General features: G+C 38.9%; 2 protein-coding genes across 2 annotated transcripts in view; one reads left to right on the top strand and one right to left on the bottom strand.

Annotated features, from left to right (window-relative positions):
• Positions 1-4,402: 4,402 nt before the first annotated feature.
• Positions 4,403-16,189, top strand: LOC148352776 (retinol dehydrogenase 7-like). The gene is made up of 5 exons (XM_088353501.1): positions 4,403-4,426; positions 6,932-7,262; positions 9,983-10,241; positions 13,124-13,287; positions 15,966-16,189. Exons 1-5 carry the CDS (start codon positions 4,403-4,405, stop codon positions 16,187-16,189), a joined length of 1,002 nt encoding a protein of 333 aa, XP_088209627.1.
• Positions 16,190-16,216: 27 nt separating this feature from the next.
• The window catches only part of lrp2a (low density lipoprotein receptor-related protein 2a), a 58,697-nt gene continuing 53,038 nt past the window's right edge, over positions 16,217-21,875 (bottom strand). Inside the window, exons 71-74 of the mRNA XM_088353500.1 lie at positions 21,394-21,504; positions 21,212-21,328; positions 18,494-18,565; positions 16,217-18,417 (exon numbers count right to left, since the gene is read on the bottom strand). Coding sequence (XP_088209626.1) covers positions 18,229-18,417; positions 18,494-18,565; positions 21,212-21,328; positions 21,394-21,504 — 489 coding nt within the window. The 3' untranslated portion in view covers positions 16,217-18,228. The remainder of the gene's footprint in view (positions 18,418-18,493; positions 18,566-21,211; positions 21,329-21,393; positions 21,505-21,875) is intronic.

Below are 21,875 nucleotides of genomic sequence, written 5' to 3'. Positions count from 1 at the left end.
ATACGTCAGTAGGTTGACTCAACCTGCTGACATATGATGACCTGGATGACTGAATATCTATATGCTCGTATGGTCTCTCAACCACAGACAGGTTTGGGACAAAAACATGTAAGAATACAAATACATTTAAGCTTTCACTGTTAATACATTTCAAACTGTTCACATCTATTATTATCAAGGATTACAGCATTACCGAATCCACAAACTCTGATCCTTGATCAGTCAGGATCCTTTTCGGCACCTCAAACTGATAGAAAAATTTGACAATGCAGTTCGTTACTTCCGCTGCTTCTTTAGTTTTAAGGGGATAGGCCTGGGTCCATTTAGTTAAATAATCAATCATGACACAAATGTACTTGTTGCCGTCTTTAGTTTCTGGCAGTGGCCCAACAAGGTCCATCCCCAATAGCTCAAACGGCTGTTTGACCTAAACAAACAGAAAAACAGAACATAGAAATACAAGTGAGGAGTAAATTCCTTTTGAACGGAACAGATTTCTTAGTTAGATAAAGCAGAGAAATCATTTTATATTAAAGGATTATTCATTAAATGAAATTCATTTCACTGTTGTGTTAAACTAAAATATGTGAAGCGTTACAATGAGTGAAAAGAATAAATTAAAATTTGATGGCCTAGAGTAAACAAGACAAAATAAATATTTCATAATTTGTATATTATTTTGGTTGAATTTGAGGTACTGTTTTATGGCAGTGTGCAGTGGGATTTGCCTCGTGTAAAATATACCGTGGCTCCAAAAGAGTTGGAAAACACTGTAGAGCTAATGTAAACAAACTATTCTTACCTTAATTGGTGTATACCCCACGTTCTGCCTAATTGCAGACTGGCCAGCCCGGCAAATTGCACATTCTGACACCTGCACAAAACACAAAAAGGTTGTCCACAACAGGTAACATTTGCATTGATTATTCATCATCTCCGAAATCACAGAAGACAACAGAATACAACAATGGTGTATGTCAAAGGAAAAACTTCATTTGTAATGTGATTAAATGAGAAAGAAGTAAGTTTGCTGTGTTTTTTATGTACCCATTTGTCAACGTCCATACTCATTCCAGGCCAGTAAAATCGCTTGGAAATTGCATCCCTGGTTTTTTTTTGGCCGGTATGGGCTCCTGTTGGGCTGGCATGGAAGTCCACGAATATGCCGTTCGCCTCTTCCACTCCATTGACCACTGGGATTTGGGATCCAGAAGATTTTTTCTTGTAAAAGAGTTTGTCTCCTATGGAAGCCAATGATGAATACATTTTATTTAAAAAAACAGTGGTTTAAAAATGGTTACAGGTCAACAAATTTGGATTATTTAGATGCCTAGTGGTAAGGGAAACAAAGAAGATGACTTGTACTAATAAAACAAATTAGTTACTAGGAGCATGGTTCAAAAAATGCATTGTGCACAATTTTACACAACACATATTATGCATGCCATCAGGAAATTGAGCTTTTTTCAATCAGACTTCTTCATTAAGTTTTCATACCAGTCAACCTCCACGGCTCCATGCCCTTACAAATGGTCGTATTTTCCCTTACAAAATAATCTTACACCCTATTTTTTTTTTCAAACGTGTTTATGTAGTTTAACATGTTATATTGTACATGTTATTTGTTATATCATTTACATTGTTAATGAACATTTTGTTGTGAGATACTGAGTTGCTCGACATGAATGAGGTTTATTATAAAAAAGTTCAAAAATTAAGTAGCTTGGACGTTCACTGTAGAAGGAAAAAATACATGCAAATATAATTAAGTAGAACAATACAGTGGAACCTCAGTTTTCGAACGCCTCTCAGTTCGAACAAATCGGAGTCCGACCAAAAGTTGAGAAATTCTAGCTTCGCTGTTCGGTCAAAAAATTGGAGTTCGAACGCCGGTAATGCGCGAGTGCGTACGCTAGGGTGCGATGCTGAGCGGCGTACAGGTGTTTTAGCCCCTTATTTTGCCTCTGAAGAAAGTCAGCGCAAGCAGCAAAGTTGCTACAGGTGAAAAAAGAAACATAGTGCGTACAACTATTACTTTTAAGAAAGAAATAATAGCAAAATATGAAGGAGGTGTTCGAGTGTCTGATATTGCTACGAAATACAGCATGGCTAAATCTACGATTAGTACGATACTAAAGAATAAGGAGGCTGTGAAATCTAGTGATTTGGCTAAGGGAGTGAGTGCTATAAGCAAGCAACGGCTGCATGTTTTGGAAGAGGTTGAAAAACACCATCCACCTGCGCATTCTGCTGACCACCACAAAGGTAAGAAATCCTATTCATAATTTTTTCTTTATCCTTTATTTTTAAACGTTCATGTTAGCGTAATCTTTCGTACGGAGGATTACGATAACGCGAATGTACGATTAGCCTGGGTTAGCTTTACGTTAAAACATTCAAGGTAAACATTCAGGGTGTTGAAACTGATTAAAACGATTTACATTATTTTTAATGGGGAAAATGATCTCGGTGATCGGACAAATCGGTTTTCGAACAGGGTTCTGGAACGGATTATGGTCGAGAACCGAGGTTCCACTGTACATTTTCTTATTCAAATTATGAATTCATTTTCTGCATTAAATTATTGTAATATACTGATAAAGGGATAACCACAAACCTGTCTTTTTTTCATTTTCTCATTTTATACTTCCCCTTATTTTTAACTTCTTTACACAACATAATAATTTGTAATATAATGCATCAAAGCAAGTGAGCCGTTTGGGAGCCGTCTCTCTTTAATGAATTGAGCCGAAAAAGCCGGTTCTCTAAAAAGAGACAGACTTCCTTTCACTACAACAAACTGCTCGCTTCGTTTGCAACGAAAAAAAACGATACCGAGATAGGGGCTTCAACGGCGAACTCGTTTGACTTGATTGAGTTGCCATTTTGTGGTAGTCTGCGTGTACCGGATGGTACCCATCATTGACAAATATGCGTTTTTCCGTACAGATTTTCTCGTACGTCGTACACGTCTTAAAATGCATAATAAACATACTTTGTACGGCAAAACCGTACAGGTTGACAGGTATGAGTTTTTAGATTGGGGTAATGGAAATTAAATTAAGAGCAAATATCGATTATGTTTGTGCAGACGTTAATGCATAAGTGTTTGATAGCAGACAGTGCAACATTAGTGTAATTTAAAAATCCACTTACCTTCAAAAACATAATTGGAGGCTTTTCGGCGGATATCATTTTTGCCCTGCTTCGAAATGCCCTCCGGATACAAACCTTTCGATTTGTAATCGACAATTTGTTGGTAAAGGCTCGGGTCCATCTTGTGATAATGAAGTGCTGGAATACAATGTTAAAAATACATTTAGTGTAGGCCTATATGTATTTATAATGAAAATGTAATGGAACCAACCAATTAATTGTATGTTGCCCTAAGTGTGTTTTAAAAGCGTGGCGACTGACGCTAAAAAGAACTTCCACAAAGATGTTTTTCTTCGTCGTGAGCTGAAAATGGCTTGCTACACGTGCGCATGAATACAATGCGCCCCTAGTGGCGTGTAACGTACATAATTTGAATTAGAATTTTGAGAATCAAGATGAAGTGATAAAAATTCAGACAGACTTTTATTTTTCAGAAATGTATCACAAATTACTGTACATTGATTGCAGTGTCAAAACATAGCCTACATTATTTTTTTTTATTTGTATTACACAAATGTCTTAAATTCCTCCTCTTTCCTTTTTTGTCAGCCAAAGTATTTGTGTTTTGGTTCCTTCAGAAAAGTGTTTGTGTGGCGCAACAAGGGTTGCTGACTAGTTAAAAGGTTATATTTTGGGATTTTTATGTTGTTTTGTAAAGTAGCAAAAGTGGAGTACCAGTATATTACCACTAGATGGCATAGTCTCACAGGTCAGAGAAGGGTGCTTGGGCCAAATCTCACGGGGCCTCACGTGATTTAATGAGACTTGTTCAATAAATCATCCTTAATGTCAACAAGTAAATGGTGTCGTGTGAGACTGACATTTCCCATCTATTTTGCTGATGTGGTAAAACAACAACAACGAAAAAACAAAAATATATAAAACAAATGTGTAACACCAGCTGGAGCTAGACCATCCACCTGTGTCCCGTTACATTTGCATAGTTTATCCCTTCAAATAAACATTACTATTCTCACACTGCTTATTTCTTCTTTACCTATTTGCAGTCTTTTAGCGAAGACGATCACGTTTTTTTCTTGTATAAAATGTCCCTTTTAATTTCATGAAATAGTTTAAGTAAAAATGATTGGACCATTTTGTTATTAAAGATATACCGGTACATGATTCTTCCCTGATTAATCAACATTATAATTCTTGCTTGAGGGGTTTTATGTGACCAAAAATGTACCTCGTCTTAAAACAAATTCTGTTGCATCCAGCAAGATGTGCTTTTCATTGTGAGGATATGGGCCCACAACTGGTAACCAGGGTAAATTTCAAGGACCTATGACCTTCATAGCCAGAGATAGATGGGGGGTGCATTTCTCTGCAGCCAAAAATGCACCCCCTCTTAAAACAGGTTCCGTTGCATCCAGCAAGATGTGCTTTTCACTGTGAGGATTTGGGCCCACCACAGGTAACCAGGGTATATTTCATGGACCTTAGACCTTCATAGCCAGAGATAGATGATGGGTGCATTTTCAGGCAGCCAGGCTGTTGCAGCCAGGCTGGTCCCTCCCACCAGCATCATCTACATTTATTAGGTTGACGTTGGATCATTTGTACTAGAAAAAAATGAAACCGTTGCTGTGATAATGTTAGGCACAGGATGATCTGTTTATTCAAGTAAAATAAAAAAAATCAATTATTGACGTGTTACGTCTCGTTTGACGATGAGAAGAAATTAAACACGTTCGTCTCCCGTTTATCCGTTGATGATTTGACAGGGGTGCTTTTCTCGGCATAACACCTCCTGCACACTTGAAAAGTCCGCTAGCCTTTGTGATTCTGGATGATGTTGTTTTTTGAGGAAACCGGCAAAAAGTCGAAAACATGTATTCTTTTATCATATCAAAATAAACACTGCTTACATTTTTTGACAAATAATCACCTAGAAACAAAAGTACAGCCAGCAAAAGAAAAAGCCAAATGTTCTTAACTTACGCAACAAAACAAGTGAACATGGCTTAACTGCACTCAGAAACAAAATAAAAACATATTAACAACATAGTAATGCTGTAGGACAGTTAGTGAAAGATTGAAAATATTAGAAGCATATTAAAAAAGGCTTATTATACGATTTAAAATCCAATTTCCTGCGGCACATGTGTCAAATCTATTTTAGATAGATACTTTATTCATCCCCGTAGGGAAATTCACACTTCCAGCAGCAAAATAAAATAATAAACTAAAATACATTAGAATACAGAAAAACCCGATATAACGTTTTTATATAGAGCATAGATAGAGTACAGAAAATACACACTGTAAAAAAAATAAAGTAATATGCAAATGTGGCGGTGGGGTTTAATGTGGGCTTTTACTCCCCCGGGTGAAGTTAAAGAGCCTCATGTGTCCTGCGAGACAATTCTGAGAGAATTAAGAGAAAAATGAGCATCAAACAATCCATCCATCCATCCATTATCTGCACCGCTTATCCTCAGTAGGGTCGCAGGGGTGCTGGAGCCCAGCTTTCTCCGGGCAGTGGGCAGGGGAGACCCTAAACTGGTTGCCAGCCAGTCACAGGGCACATAGGGACAGACAATTCGCTCGCTCATTCACACCTAGGGACAATTTGGCCCGGCCAATTACCCTAACATGCATGTTTTTGGAATGTGGGAGTAAACCGGAGTGCCCGGAGGAAACCCACGCAAGCATGGGGAGAACATGCAAACTCCACACAGGAGGTTCGATCTCATGACCTCAGCACTGTGCCGCACACGCGCTAACCACTGCGCCGCCATGCTGCCCGCATCACACAATGACTTAAAGTATTAAATGATTAATACTTAATGTATTACTTAAATACTTGAAGTATTAGTAATGGTTGTTGCCAAACCTAGGCGCCGCTCCCAAAGCGATTTTTGCTGATTACTATTAATCAACCAGAGAACGTTGAGGAAACCCGATCTGCCGTAATTTTACTTAAAATAAAAGTCACAGATGCGCCATTTAAGGCAATATACAATAATAGATTTTATTTTAAATGAAAAAATAGCACGTGAGTGCCTTTGTAGAAGTTTAAAAAAAAAAATCTGACAAAATTGTTCCCATACTCTGGTAAACATTTTCATTAAAGAATAAAAAGTAAAAAGACTCAAATCATTAAATCAACCATTTAGTGTTTATATGCTATTGAATTTACTTTCTAGTTTGCATGAGTTTCTTTGAATTAAATAAACTGTAGTGGGAATTAATTCAATTGTTGTTTTGCTTTTGTTTAACAAATGCACATTTGATAAACACTACAAGAGATTAAATCTATAAAACAAACACCTCAGTGTATGTTTTATAATCAAACAAGCAGGACAGGCCAGAAGATTGGATTGGACTGCTTGTGATGGTCGGTGGTTGAGAGTTGCAGTGGCCAATTTGGCCGCCATGAGGGCGTTAGAGACCACACGAAAGCAGATGTTTATCATTTGTTTGGATTTATTGGGGGTTCTTTGAAATCTAGCTAAGAACACTTGTGAAGGCATGAAGTGCAACTAAGTAAATTTTTAGGAAAATTGATTCAGCTGTTGCTTCGGAGCCTATAAGTCACATACAAACACACACAAACTGACACACACAACTCATGAATTATAAAGTAGTTTGGATTTAGATTTGATCTTAAATCCCTGAATTAAAATTTAATTGTGAGCCTCTGAAAAGGCAGACTTTTTCCCCCATTCATTTACCAGTCTGGCCCCCACGTTCCTACCATGTGGCCCCCGAGCTAAAACGACTTCCCTGTCTTAGTGGGCTACCTAGCGCTACTTCTGATTTGTTTTAGGCCTTTGCATCCCTCCTGACCTTGCCCTCTCTCCTATCGGCGGTCTCGCTTTTCGCCACATGCTGCTACATCCGAGATTCCCTCAAGGTAGACGCTTTGCTCCTGAAACACGTTGTGATCACCGGCTGCGATAGCGGATTCGGCAACCTGCTAGCCAAGCAGCTCGACGCTAGCGGTTTCCGCGTCGTGGCCGCCTGCCTGACTCTGGATGGCTGTGAGGCAGTGGCGCGTGGTGCCTCACCCAGACTGAAGACGCTCCTGCTGGACGTCACGGACGGACATAGCATCAGGAGGGCCAGGGAGTTTGTGAGAAAGGAGGTGGGGGAGAGAGGTGAGTCGGAGAAGGGGAGGCCGCTTCGGAGGGGGGGAGGTGATGGAGTACCGGTCGGAGTGAGGCGCCGGCTGATAACCTGGACTGACGGGATTTCATCCTCCTACTGACACGTCTGATAGATCCTTTTGGTGCCATGTGGGGGGAGAGAAGAACCAGCCAAACTTTGTTTTGCTGTTGTGAAATTACATTTCTATGCGAAAATTGGATTGGAAGCAAAAAAAAAACAGTATGATTGCTTCTGTTCTTATCGAAAATCAATGAACACGTTAAATGTATCTGTTTATGCGCAAGTAGCATAGAATGATGTAATAGACGTCTTTTATTAAATGGTTGGCTGATTCCCTGGGACGGAGTAAAAATTAAATGGCAAGTACTGTATATTTGGGACACACACATTAAGTCATGTTCATTTGTATAACCCTTAATCACAAGGAGTCTCAAAGGGCTGCACAGACCACAGACTATTGCAAACTGCAGACTATTATTACACCATCCCCTGATCTATAACCTACATGAGGGCAAGGAAACTCAACAACCTCAAAATAAGGTAAATGAAGAAACCCTGACAAGGGACCGCACATGAGGTAATTGGGACCGATACCACTAAAAGTACATGCAATTTAGTTTCCTGAAGTTCTTAAAAAGTAAATATTTAATGAAGATAGCCCAAGAGATCAAAAATCTACTTTAAACAAAGAGTTTATTGATATACAGTTAGTGATTTAGTATCTAGTTTCAATATTGTCACACGCCGCTGCCCGTCAATGCTAAGGTTCGCTTTATCTCCGAAGAGCGGGATGACCCTTTACACCGAAAAACAATGCTGACCAGATCATGAAGGTGCTGTATCCGAGTCACATCGGGAGGTTTGTCCTGCTGCTGGTATCCATGAAAACCAGTACTATTTATTTCTTTATTTATATGGGGGAGAAAACCCCTACCCAAAAAAAAGCCCCAGAAAGGACGCCCAAGACACACCACAGGAAGTGGTGCCCAAATGACTCTGGTGGTTAAGGGATTCATGAACTCTGATAGACCCCACTGTAGTTTGTAGTGCTAAATGAATAATTACATAAAAATCCCTCTAAAACCACAACTATAAATGGGTTATAAAAAATGTTTTTGAATTGATATTAAATACAAATTTATTTGGATCACTTAAATATTTTTTTTGTTTTAAAAAGTAGAAAAAAATCTAAACTAAGTACTGTATTACTTAAAATGAGCAAAAATAGTGATAAAAATTTAATTTGAATATTATTTTCTTGAATTTCCTTATACAAATATACTATATGATAAGAAATATATTATAGTAAAATTAAAAAAAGTATAATTGAAATAAGCAAAAAAATGATTTTCTTATATTACCAGAAAAAAAATAAGATGAGCTAAAATAGCTGTGAATAAATTGCTTAAATAGGTTTTTTATTTGCAGCACGGCGGCGCAGTGGTTAGCGCTTGTGCGGCACAGTTCATGTCATGGGAACCTGTCGTGGGTTCAAATCCAGCTCCAGACTTCCTGTGCGGAGTTTGTATGTTCTCCCCGTGCTTGCGTGGGTTTTCTCCGGGCACTCCGGTTTCCTCCCACATTCCAAAAACATGCATTTCAGGTGAATTGGCCGGTCCAAATTGTCCCTAGGTGTGAATGAGCGAGTGAGTTGTCTGTCCCCGTGTGCCCTGCGATTGGCTGGCAACCAGTTCAGGGTGTCCCCTGCCCACTGCCCGATGATTGCTGGGATGGGCTCCAGCCCCCCCGCGACCCTAATGAGGATAAGCGGTACGGCTAATGAGATGAGATGAGATGAGGTTTTTTATTTTTTGCAGTAAAAAAAAAAAATCTGGCATGAAGGATTTCATAAAAAAATATATATTTGTATTGGTGGCTGAAATTAGCAGACTGAATTGGCAGATAATGTAAATAGTTTTAACATTACTTTTTAATTATTTGATATATATATTATTTTTTTCTCAATTTTTAAAGGGACAGTGTGTAATATTTAGTGGCTCCCAGTGGTACAAAAAAACATTCACTCGGGGGGAAAAAAATCATTGATTTAAATATTAGTACCGGAACTATCATATCAATGTTAATTTTTCTTTAAAAAAAAAAAAAAAAAGAAAAAAACACTTGGGTCTCTGCCATGTTTTCCCCAAGCCTCCATGCTGTGCACTGTGGCACTGGCCCTCGCTCGCAACTGACATTACAGTGCCATCTAGTGGTCAGATATTTCACAATGTAGCTTTAATAGCGCTACAAAAAAGCAACAAGAAAACCCCACTTGAAATGATCATTACTTTTTTCTTTAAATATCTTTATAATAACAAGGTCTTTAAAAAAACAGTAAAATCAGAAAAAATATTTAATTACTCAAAATAAGCAACAAGATTTAACATCACAGCGAGAGTTCAAAAAAATACTTTTTCCTTTTTCAATAAACACTTCCATTTATTTTTCAGATGGACTTTGCAGTGTGAGTTGCCATTATTGAGGAAAAAAGTCAAATAAAAACGAAAATATTTGGAATAAGCAAAGGTTTCGGCCATTATTACAAGAAAATGTGGCTATTTTTTCATTAAATATTTGTAAATTTTGGGGGGGGGGGGGTGGAATTTGCTGTGTGGAGCTACAAGTGTTTAGTATATAAAAGTAAAATAATCTTCCTTCACCAGAATAACCTAATAAATGCATTTCTTTTTATTGTTCCCCCCACGGGCAGGTCTGTGGGGTCTTGTGAACAATGCTGGTCGCTCCACCCCCATCGGCCCTACGGATTGGATGCAAACGGAGGATTTCGTGAAGGTTTTGGAGGTCAACCTAAACGGCACAATAGACGTGACGCTCCAATTCCTGCCTCTCCTGAAAAAGGGGCGGGGCCGAGTGGTCAACGTGGCTAGCGTCATGGGCCGGTTGGCGCTCATCGGTGGGGGATACTGCCCCTCCAAGTGGGGGGTGGAGGCATTCTCTGACGGACTCAGGTAGGTCCATTCAAGAGGTTACCAGGGTTACTACAGCTTAAGGCAAGTTACAGTGAACGAAAAAGGTAGTTGAACACACTGCTATTTTGCTATTTGTCCCACTTAGAAATCATGGATGCGTCTGAAATTTTCATCGTAGGTACATGTCATCAATGAGAGAGATAAACTAAAAACAAAAATCCCGAAATCACAATGCATTATTTTTTAACAATGTATTTGGGTGATACAGCTGCAAATAAGTATTTAAACACCTGTGTATCATCAAGAATTCTGACCCTAAAAGACCTCGTCCGCCCATTAGTAGTCCACCTGCACTCCATGCATCAGCCTGAATCACATGCACCTATTTGAGGTTAATAGCTGCATAAAGAGACTACCCTATACAATCACTAAGATTTTAACTAGTAACATGGCGAAGACCAAAGAGCTGTCCAAAGACACCAGAGACAAAATTGCCACTCCCACAAGGCTAGAAAGGGCTATGGAGCAATTGCCAAGCAGCTTGGTGAAAAAAGGTCAACTGTTGAAGCCATCATGAGGAAAAAGAAGAAGCTAAACATGACGGTCAATCTTAATCGGAGTGGAGCCCCATGAAATTATCACCTCGTGGGGTCTCAATGATTCTAAGAAAGGTGAGAAATCAGCCCGGAATTACACGACAGGAGTTGGTCAATGACCTGAAAAGAGCTGGGACCACCGTTTCCAAGATTACTGCAGGTAATACACTAAGATGTCATGATTTGAAATCATGCATGGCACGAAAGGCTCCTCTGCTTAAAACAGCACATGTCAAGGCCCGTCTTAAGTTTGCATATGACCGTTTGGATGATAGAGGAGTCATGGGGGAAGGTTTTGTAGTCAGATGAGAACAAAATAGAACCTTTTGGTCATAATTCCACAAAGCATGTTTGGAGGAAGAAGATTGAAGAGTGTGAAGAACCCCAACAGTGAGGCATGGAGGTGCTTTGGGGGTGTTTTTCTGCACATGGGACAGGACGAGTGCACTGCATTAAAGAGAGGATGACTGGGGTGGTGTACTGTGAGATTTTGGGGAACAACCTTCTTCCCTCAGTCAGAGCATTGAAGATGTGTTTTGGCTGGGTCTTCCAACACGACAACGACCCAAAGCACACAGCAAGGAAAACCAAGGACTGGCTCCATAAGGAGCATATCAAGGTTCTAGCATGGGCCAGTCAGTCTCCAGACCGGAACCCAATCGAAAATCCTTGGAATGAGCTTAAACTCAGTGTTTCTCAGCGACAGCCCAGAAATCTGACTGATCTAGAGAAGATCTGTGTGGAGGAGTGGGCAAAGATCCCTCCTGCAGTGTGTGCAAACCTGGTAAAAGAAAAAGTTTGCCCTCTGTAATAGCAAACATAGGCTACTGTACCAAATATTAACATTCATTTTCTCAGGTGTTGAAATTCTTATTTGCAGCTATATCACACAAATTAAGTTACAAAATCATGCATTGGGATTTCTGGATTTTCTTTTTAGTTCATCTCTCTCACAGTGGACATGCAACTAGAATGAAAATTTCAGACCCATCCGAGATTTCCAAGTGAGAGAAATACATAGGGTGTTCAAAGAAATTTAAGACTAAGACCTTTTATAAATGCCTTTTTAAGACCAAGATGACAAAAAAAACACAATTTAAACAAACAAAACCAAAAAACCCGGGCAGCACGGCACCGCAGTGGTTAGCGCGCATGCAGTACAGTTCCAAGGTCTCGGGAACCTCCTGTGAGGGTTCAAATCCAGCTACCGGACCTCCTGTGCGGAGTTGTATGTTCTCCCCGTGCTTGCGTGGGTTTCCTCCAGGCACTCCGGTTTCCGCCCACATTCCAAAGACATGCATTTCAGGTAGATTGGCCGGTCCAAATTGTCCCTAGGTGTGAATGAGCGAGCGAGTTGTCTGTCCCTGTGTGCCCTGCAATTGGCTGGCAACCAGTTCAGGGTGTCCCCTGCCCACTGCCCGATGATTGCTGGGATGGGCTCCAGCACCCCCGCGACCCTACCGAGGATAAGCGGTGCAGCTAATGAGATGAGATGAGAAAACCAAAAAACCCACAAATATCTCTTGAACACTACACGTTGTGCCTTGTACACATTACCTGGCACAGCTTTTAGCCATGGCTAAATCGATCAGCCACTTCTCAATAAATTGAAACTTTCCCATGGTCCATGTGCATGCGTGCAGCAGCTAATGGCCCTCCAGCTAGTTTTATATGTCTTAACCTTTTCTTACTGATAGTCTTTTATACCTTTCCTGAATAAATATATTATTATTTTGTTTAAAAAAAAAAAAAAAAATCAATTTTCTTAATTTGCTGTAATTGTCTGACCCCTAGGTGGCAGATAATAGATCACATATTTTTTGTTTAATCGGTATTCTTTCGTAATTATTTTAAATGTATTTTACCAGTGTTTCTGTAGTGCAGTAGTGCAACTCATAAACAAGACCAGGTGGAAACATTTGTTGGCCTAGAGAGGGCTGGGCGCCACAACGCTGTATGTGCCCAAGACACACCACAGGAAATAGTCCCCTATGGTCTTAATGGTTGAGGGATGTAACAAAAACAACAACAAAAAATGTAACAATGTACAAAACACTTCTTCATGTGTGTATTTGTAAATATGTAATACACTGCCCCCAGGTGGCCACGAGGCACTTAACAGATTATTGACATTCAACTGAAATAATCGAAAATGTTTCGAGAACTGTTTGCTTACTTTATTGTGCTGTTTTTTTTTTTATATTTTTCAAAAATCTAAAATATCCGACGTAAAAAGCCAGAAGGTACCCACAAGGGACTTTTTGGTTTTGTTTTTACAATTGATCTTTGTTAGAACTAAATCGAGGAAACCCGATTTTCTCGCAGGCGGGACATGCATCCCTTCGGTATGAAAGTGAGCATCATTGAACCGGGTTTCTTCAAGACCAACGTGACCCGGCTGGATCTTATAGAAGCAGATCTCAAAAGACTCTGGACTCGCCTCCCGCCGGAAACCAAACGCGCCTACGGAGAGACCTACTTTGATGACTGTGAGTAAAAACTGTTTGCTAGCTCAAAAGGTTTTGGAGGAATAATTTGATAATTGAAGGGTTGTTTTCATTTTCTATGATAAGTGGGATCATTTTTATCCCTTTTTTTATTGTCTTTCATTTTATAAAATGTTATTTCCGTGAGCAATTTTAACCGTTACAAGAGATTTTTGGTATATGTACGAGTTTTGGGGTTTGTAAGACATTCAGGAGGTATGAGTTTATTGTGTGTTAGGTTTTGTTTTGTGTGAGAGGCTTTTAATTGGGTGTGTGAGTGTTTTTATTTTTTGCGTAATATAGATCAGGGCTCGTGAGCCATAACTTTTCAGAAAGCGGTACAGATATTGTACGCTGAAAATGTGTGAGGGTTGACTATTCTGCCTGGCATTCTTTGAACAGTTTTTTATCAATTCCCCCTCCACGAAAGGTTTGCAGTGCTTGGCGATCAGTGTCACGACCATGTAGCTTGCCTTTGTAGCATTTTCTCTGGACTCGCTGTGCCATTAAACAGCTTCCAGTTGCTTCATCTTTTCACAGTGTTTGTTTCCAGTTAGCTTTTTGTAGCCAGCATCTTTCGTCTGACAGAGGCTCTTGATATTATATTCTTTGAAAGCAGCCACAGTACCCTAGCAAATTAGGCAGACACAGTTGTTTGGGATTTCGGTGAAAAAGCACTCCAAATTTCACTTGTCCTAAATGGTGGATGCCCTCACAGTTTTCCTTCCTTTATTCACAGTTGCCATGTCAGAAATGGGGAGGGCTAACATTCTCACAGAAAGCCAAGGCGTACTGCTATCATCTGGTGAAGTGGTGATTTTTTTTTTTTTGGGTACAAATTAATTTTATACTGCGATCAACATTACCGGTGGGCCACATATTATTAACATTATGACAGGGGATGCAGGCCAGTAAAAAATTGATAACCGGCCATAAACGGGCCCGGGGCGGACCTTGGACATGCCTGGTTCACATAGAAGCTCATTAAAACAGCCTATAGTCACTGTTAAGGCACTTTATAATGAAAACCAACAAAACAAACTGTAAACACCCAAAATTGCCAGTAAACCACCCAAATCAATTTGAGAGCTATAAACACAGCTCACCTCTCTTGCCGAGTGCTATCTGCGTTATTTCGCACTTTGTTTTGAAAGCATTATTTAGGACAAAATTGACCCTCAACACGCAGAAGCAAGACAAATTCTAAATGGTATATTAATGTTGACAAACACAAGGTTTGGTAATATTAATTCTTCATACATTTTATGAAATCATCAAGCATCACACAGTGAAATCAGCTTTTGTCTGGAGAGCGCGTTTGGCCGTTTTGTTGAATTTTGTCTCTTAAAAAAAGAAACATATATATATTTTTTTGCTTTCATGGCTCTTTGGGTCAAAAAGGTTTCCGACCCCTGGTATAGAGGTTCTCTGGAAAGTAGAAGCAGTGTGAGTTTCAGTTTGAGTATTTTTTTGTCTTTTGAGAATTTCTGAACGTCTACATTTCTTTTGGCCACAATTGTGTTGCGCCAGTTTGGGTTATTTCTTCACAAATATGTGAGGTGTGTTTTTATGTGTGCCTTTATTATAAGGATTATTATTTGTTTATTTCTATCATCCATGTTCCTTTCAGATATATTTGGTGTGGATTCTGTGGTTGTTGTTTTTTTTTCTTCGTTATATGGTATATTTTTATATTGCATGTGAGAGACTTTCTGGTAAGTAGATACTTTTTTTTGTTTCTAATGTGTTTTGCTGATTTTTGGGGGGGAGACATGTTGCATGTTGGCCCAGGGAGGGATGGGTGCTACCAGGCTGTACTTTCCCAAGACACACCACAGGAAATGGTGCCCCTATAACCCCAGTGGTTAAGGGATCCAACGCAACCAACCATAATTTCGTTCATGTGAAGATTTTCTTTTCCTTTTGGTGGAGCTATTTTGTTGCTGTGTGTGTGTGTGACTAGTATCTGATTTGATTACAATTCTTCTTTTAAGTTTGAGATACTTTTGGGTTGATTTTATGGGCCATGTTCACGAGTTTATAGTTTAGCATGCAAAATATGTAGTTGATATTTTCATGTGTCTGTCTACTTTTGTTTTGAATGGGGATCTTTTAAATGTTTGTGTATTTTGTAATTTATTTCACTATTGTATTATTTTTTTAATTCTTGCAAATTACAGGCGTTTTGGTGAATAGGTGCTTTTTGTTGGTCCGTAAGTTTATGGTCTTCACCAAAGGAACGGTCTGCGGGCACCCTTGGTACTTTTAAGAGGAGGCTCCAGTCCCACTTTTTTAATATAATAATTCTATTACGTTATCATTTGATGAACTTCTGACGTTTTACTGTAACATGCTTTACTTTTTATTGCATATGTATATGTTCATTTCTGCAGTTGATTTTATTTCTTTTTTTTTTTATTTCAGTGTTTCCTATTAAAGGTATTTTATTGTCTTGTATGTCTTCTTGCAGCACTTTCAAAAGGGCTTAACAAATAAATTTGATTAGAATTTGATTTAATGATTTTGTTGATTGAGAATGTGAGAAATGTTATTTTGGTTGACCAAGTTTTTCTTGTTTTTCGTAAATGTTTTATAAGTGCAACCTATGTCGTTTCTAGTACTTCGTAGTGATTGATGTTTGTTATCTCTGGTACCAAACTAAGATCCACTTAACTCAACAGATGTAAAGTCCCAGGCCTTCTCCATGGGACTCCTCTGCAGCAATCGTCTCCAGACAGTAACGAATTGCATGGAGCACGCGCTGACCGCTCGTTTTCCCCGCAAGCGCTACACCGCCGGCTGGGACGCCAAACTTCTGTGGATCCCCTTGTCCTACATGCCCTCCTTCCTGTCCGACTTCATCATCAGCTCGCTGCTCCCTGCACCCGCGGCAGCCCGGAGGTGACCGTCGGCAAATTGTTATCGGCGGATCGAAAAGAAAAAAGCAGGTTTTTATTTGCAATCAATTGAAGATGGATACTGTTGGTGATAATCGCTGACTTAAATTAACACCTGTGCTTAAGTAAGTTCAAGTATCATTGTTGATAGAAAATCACAAAGTTAGGGACTATAGGAAAGTAAAAAAATATTGCAATTGCATATCACTCACGTAGTTGAAACTGCACGTTCTTCCCAACACCCTGAAGGTATTCGACGTGCATGCTAAAAACTTTTGGGTAGAAAAACCAACCCAATTTGTGTCGGACTGATTTATTACTTGGGTTGATTAAAACCAACTTTCTCCACCCATAGTTGATTCAATTTTAAAAGTGGAAACAAAAACGGTCAGGTTATTCAACAGAACCCACACCAAATTGGGTTGTTTTGTAAAAAAAAAAAAAAAGAAAGTCATATTGAAAACAAAAACAAGATGCTTTTTGTGGAAAGATGAGTCGATTCTTTGAAAATTAAGCAAAAGTTGTGTTTTTCCTTCAGGTCACACCCCAAAATACATCAATTTGTGTCAAATAAACCCCAAAAATGGGCACTTTGTAAAAACAACCCACAGCTATGCAGTTTCGTATATAAGAACTCAACAACGAAAAATGTTTTTGTTAAAAAAAAAAAATGTGGATCATATTGGACAAAACGAATACCCAAACAAATTAATCTTTTTTTTAAAGATATGTTGTTCCTTTGAAAAGATTGAGCAAAAAATGTGTTTTTTCTTCAAGTTATACCTATTCTATATATGATGTCAGTGTGTGTAAAATATACACAAAAAGTGGGCCATTTTGTGAAAACAATCCACAAGCAAGTAATTTTGTCTCAACCAATCGGGTCATTTCATACAAAAACACTTCAAAATTGAATTGATCGGTCCAATTTTCACCCGAGTTTGGTTTGTATTTGTCCCACGTGTTGTTAAGAGTGTAGATTATACTGTATATCTTATGGCAAAGGCAGCAAACAATGGTAATTTTCCTTTTTCCTCTGGTGACAGCCCAAGAAAAGTACATGGAAAAACGCAGTTTACGATACGTATTAATGCACAACTACCCTCTGGGGCTATTTTGTTGAAATTTACAAATATACAACATATTTATCAACATCTTCATCAGCAGCGTCAGTGCAAAGATATACATATTGTACGTTCGAGTCAAGAAAAACAGAATTGGCATACATATTGTCACAAGGCATAAACTTTCTTCTTTCTATAAAAATGTAGAATGGCGCCTTGAGATACAAGCTTTGTTTGTGACCACCACTCTAATCTCAAGATAATCCTCCAGAACTATATTTTTTAATATTTTAGGTTAAAAATAGCACTTGATTTCATCAAAAACGTTTTGAATTCAATGTTGAGAATTTGACATAATAAGTTATATTATGGTTAACAATTGAAGCATTAACAGGAACTTGGCCACTAGTTGGCACTATGACATGGTCAAGGACAACCCAGGAAAAAAACGAATAAAACTGGGAGCATTATATGAGTTTTTTGTGTGAAAGATAACGGTGAAAACGTGTCATTCTTTGTACGGTTTGTGTTGTAATAGTTTCACGTGTTAGCTTTAGCATTTAACTCGTGAAAGGCAAAGCAAACATTACAGGTAACATCTGACTTAAACCCAGGCTACATTTTGACCACTTTGTCGTAAATCCATTACAGTGATGCCATCTGGTTACTCAAAGTAGTGGTAGATTTCTGTGCCGGCTGGTGCTCAAAAATGTTTATGTGCTGCTACGCTCGGCAGTGCCAGGCAGTCCATTTTCAAAAATGAGCATATCCTGGGGAAACAAATGAATATCTGCTGACTGTGGTTGTTAGTCAGATGTTACCTATACTCTAAAAATGTAATTCTGGTCACTTATCATACCTCAAGGCACCACAATAACGTATATCTCTTCTGACTATCACAGATTGATTTTTTTTCCCCACAGGCTGCATACAAAAATAAATTCTGTGCAAAGTGTGATTTCCTCGTCGGCGAGGGCGGCATTTTATACATCACTGTCTTCTTTGACGAGATTGGCCGTGTCTTTGAAACTGTCCTCGGTTGGCGAAAAGGTGCTCGGGTGATGGTGGTGGTGATGATGATGATCCCGCCTTTGAGGTTTTAGGGGCGGGGCTGAGGGCTCAGGTGCCGAAGGGTCGCCGCCTCTGCTCAATTCAGACTTGTCGTCTTTGAACTGAAATCAATTAAAACAGGTTTTGTTTTTTGTTTTTTTCAATGATTCTTTTTTTCCGAATGGCGCTTCAACTGACCTTAGCGTATGCCCGGTTTTCAAATGTGCAGCTGGGCTTTAGTTTGCGCTTGAATAAGGTCCACCTTGACTCCTTATACACAAACAAACAAGTATGTCAACTGATGTATCTTGTACAAACTATACTAGTACATAGAATTAATGAAATGGAAAAAAAAACTAATAATTGAAAAAAAATCATCACCTTTGTACTTTATACTACAGAGAATAACCTATACTTTTTGTGGACAATATCTCTGTATTATTTGTGATTGCAACATCCTTTGCTGTCTGGTAATCCTGAGAAGGGGATGCTACATGTGCAGTCTCTTCTCAAGGTTTCTTCATTTTCCTCATGTTGAGGTTTTTGAGTTTTTCCTTGCCCTCATGTTGGTTCCAGATCAGGGGCTGGTGTAATAATAGTCTGAAAAAATAGTCTGTGTAATAACCTGTGCAGCCCTTTGAGGGCTATACAAATAAAAATTACTTGACTTGACTACATAAAGTTGTTATGATTACTGATGTGACTCAGCTGTGCCCGCTCATTTTGCGTCAACCGCCGCGGGTTCTGATCGGCTCCTTGTCACTATTAGAACCCTGTCCTGTCAATCCCCTGTTGTCAGTCCGTCTGCGAATCTCCGTGTGTACTAGGCAACCCTATTTCGACCCTTACTCCCACCTTTCCATTTTTGCTTCCGTTTGTCTCCGGCTACGACCTGTTTTGATCCCGATTACGTCTGCTCTCCCGTCTGGCTTACGACCCCTTTTAGTCCCTGACAACGTCTACTCTCCCGTTCTGGCTTCGACTTGCTTCCGTCCCAACCACATTTTTGCTCTCCAGTCCCGGCTACCGACCAGTTTTCTGCCACTGACACCGCCCTTGGCTCCCTACGGAAGATCCACTTCCGTGTTCGGATCACAATCGGAGTACGAGAGCAACTTGGTTTTTGCACCCAGTGAACATCGGATCGTGGGCGCAGACCTTCCTCCCTCTTTGAATAAAACTTGTGGTAAATGTCACGCAAGTGGGTCCTGTTTACGTTCTGGTCATGACAAAAGCATTCCAATGCAGTATTTTGCTTTTCCTGACTTTATTCTCCTACTATTTACTGTTTTTGTTGTTGCTACATTTTACTGGATAAATGACGTTGAAGTGAGTTGAGTAAGTTCAAACCGAATAAAGGAATTCTTTGATACCATCTTTAAGAATCATGATACTACTTGAATATTCAAGTATTATGCTGTGATTTTGACGTAATTAATTCCCAGCCAATATCTTATTGCACAATTCTGAATACTTATTATTTTTCTTAGTAAAAAGGATTGTTAAAAGGAGCAAAATTATCTGCAATATGAAATAATTGTGTTTATTTCGGGATTAATTTTGCCAATGTTAAGGATCATTATCACGGTATGTTTTATTCAAATATTACTTGTCTCATTTTTAAAAATAGATCATTAGCTTTTATTTAGACATTAGCTTTCAAATTATTATTACATTTTTAAATAATTTCATCGAATAAATAGGTTAAAATATTTTTAAAACCAATATAATCTTTTTGATATGAAATAAACTAGTTCATTTAAGATTTTGCTAATTTTTACCAAATACATTTGCTGACTTTAAGGATCATTGTTGTTGTTATTATTCTAAAATTATTTTATAATGTTTTATGAAATTATTTGTTCTCATTTTACTAAAGAAATAAGTTGATATAAAGGAAAAATATCAAATTATTATTAAATTCAATTTAGATTATATTACCCAAAAAATAGGTTTAGAACCATTGTAAATTATTTTTCAAGTACAGTATTCTTAAAACTATAAAAATTATCTGCTATATATTAAATAATTGTGTTCATTTTAAAATTGATTTTGCTTATCATACTAGAAAAGAGTTTTGTTAATTTAAAAACGATTGTTTTTGACCGTTATAAGCATTATTTGTCTCATAAACCATACATCCATCCATTATCTGCAACGCTTATCCTCAGTAGGGTCGCGGGGGTGCTGGAACCCATCTTAGCTGTCTTTGGGTAGTGGGCAGGGGACACCCTGAACCGGTTGCCAGCCAGTCGCAGGGCACACAGGGACAGACAACTCACTTACTCATTCACACTTAGGGAAAACTTGGACCGACCAATTAACCTGAACTGCATGTTTTTGAAATGTGGGATGAAACCCACGCAAGCACGGGGAGAACATGCAAACTCCACACCGGAAGGTTTGATCCCATGACCTCAGAACTGTGCCGCACACGCAGTAACCACTGCACTGTTGTCCTTCCCTTTATAAACCATTTATCATTTTTTATTCGAAAAAAAGAAGGTAAAATACAGAAACGTACATTTTGAAATAGGTAAAGAACCTTTGTAAAATTATTATTTTTAAAATCATTTGTTTTACTATTTTACTGGACGAATACGTTTAAAATATAGAAATATTGACTTTAATTATACTGATTATTTAAAAATGATTTGCCTCTTTTTTAAAATAAGCAAAACATTTTGCAAGTCGTGTAAGGTTATGTTTTGTGGTTCAAAAGTAATTAAGGACCTTCAATATTACCATCGTTCATGCTTTATTTTTTTCTTACCACTTTGTAGCATTTATTGGCAAGTATAATCCTTTTTATGAGAAAAAATATGTATAACATATGGAATAAAATTAGACCCAAAAATCCTTTGTTTTGTGCACATAAAAATGTCTACCAAAAATAAACCAGTATTGCAGACTGACCTCAACAGCAGTGGCCCCAACCGAGGACGTGTCCACGAGGCCGCCGCCCTGCTCGGCTCGGTAGACCGGATTCACAAAGTTCTTTTGCAATTTTTCGCCACTCACATTGACCGTCACCTACCCGTTGCAAATACAAAACATTATATAGGTTTGGTGAGCAGTACGAGGTGCGCTGCTCGTACCTGTGAGGCGTGGATGACGGCAACGTCAGCGGCCATGGCGGCTGTGTTGGCGTATAAAGGGTTCTCAAAGGTGACGGGATGTCTTGCTGCTTCCATGGAAAAGTGATCATTCTGTGGTGGGATCGTACTGCCGTTAATTAAACAATTGAATATATTTCGATATAGTGCCGTAAAAAAAAGTATTCGCCCCGTTCCTGATTTCTGTGTTTTTTATAGATTTATCACTCACAAAGGTCATCAAAACTGTCGGGACCAGAACGGAAACAGGACCCACTTGCGTGACGTTTACCACAAGTTTTATTGAAAGAGATAGGAAGAGCTGCGTCCACGTTCCGCTGTTCGCTGGGCGCGGGAAGCAAGTCGCTCTCGTACTCGGATTGTGATCTGAACACGGAAGTGGATCTTCCGTAGGGAGTCAGAAGACAGAACAGGAGAGTAGACGTGTTCGGGATCAAATGGGTCGTAGCCGGAGACAAACGGGA

Source organism: Urocampus carinirostris, chromosome 14 (genome assembly GCF_059441175.1).
Source record: "Urocampus carinirostris isolate Australia breed hairy pipefish chromosome 14, RoL_Ucar_1.0, whole genome shotgun sequence".
NCBI classification, from domain to species: Eukaryota; Metazoa; Chordata; class Actinopteri; order Syngnathiformes; family Syngnathidae; genus Urocampus; species Urocampus carinirostris.
This window is presented reverse-complemented; position numbering and strand designations above follow the sequence as displayed.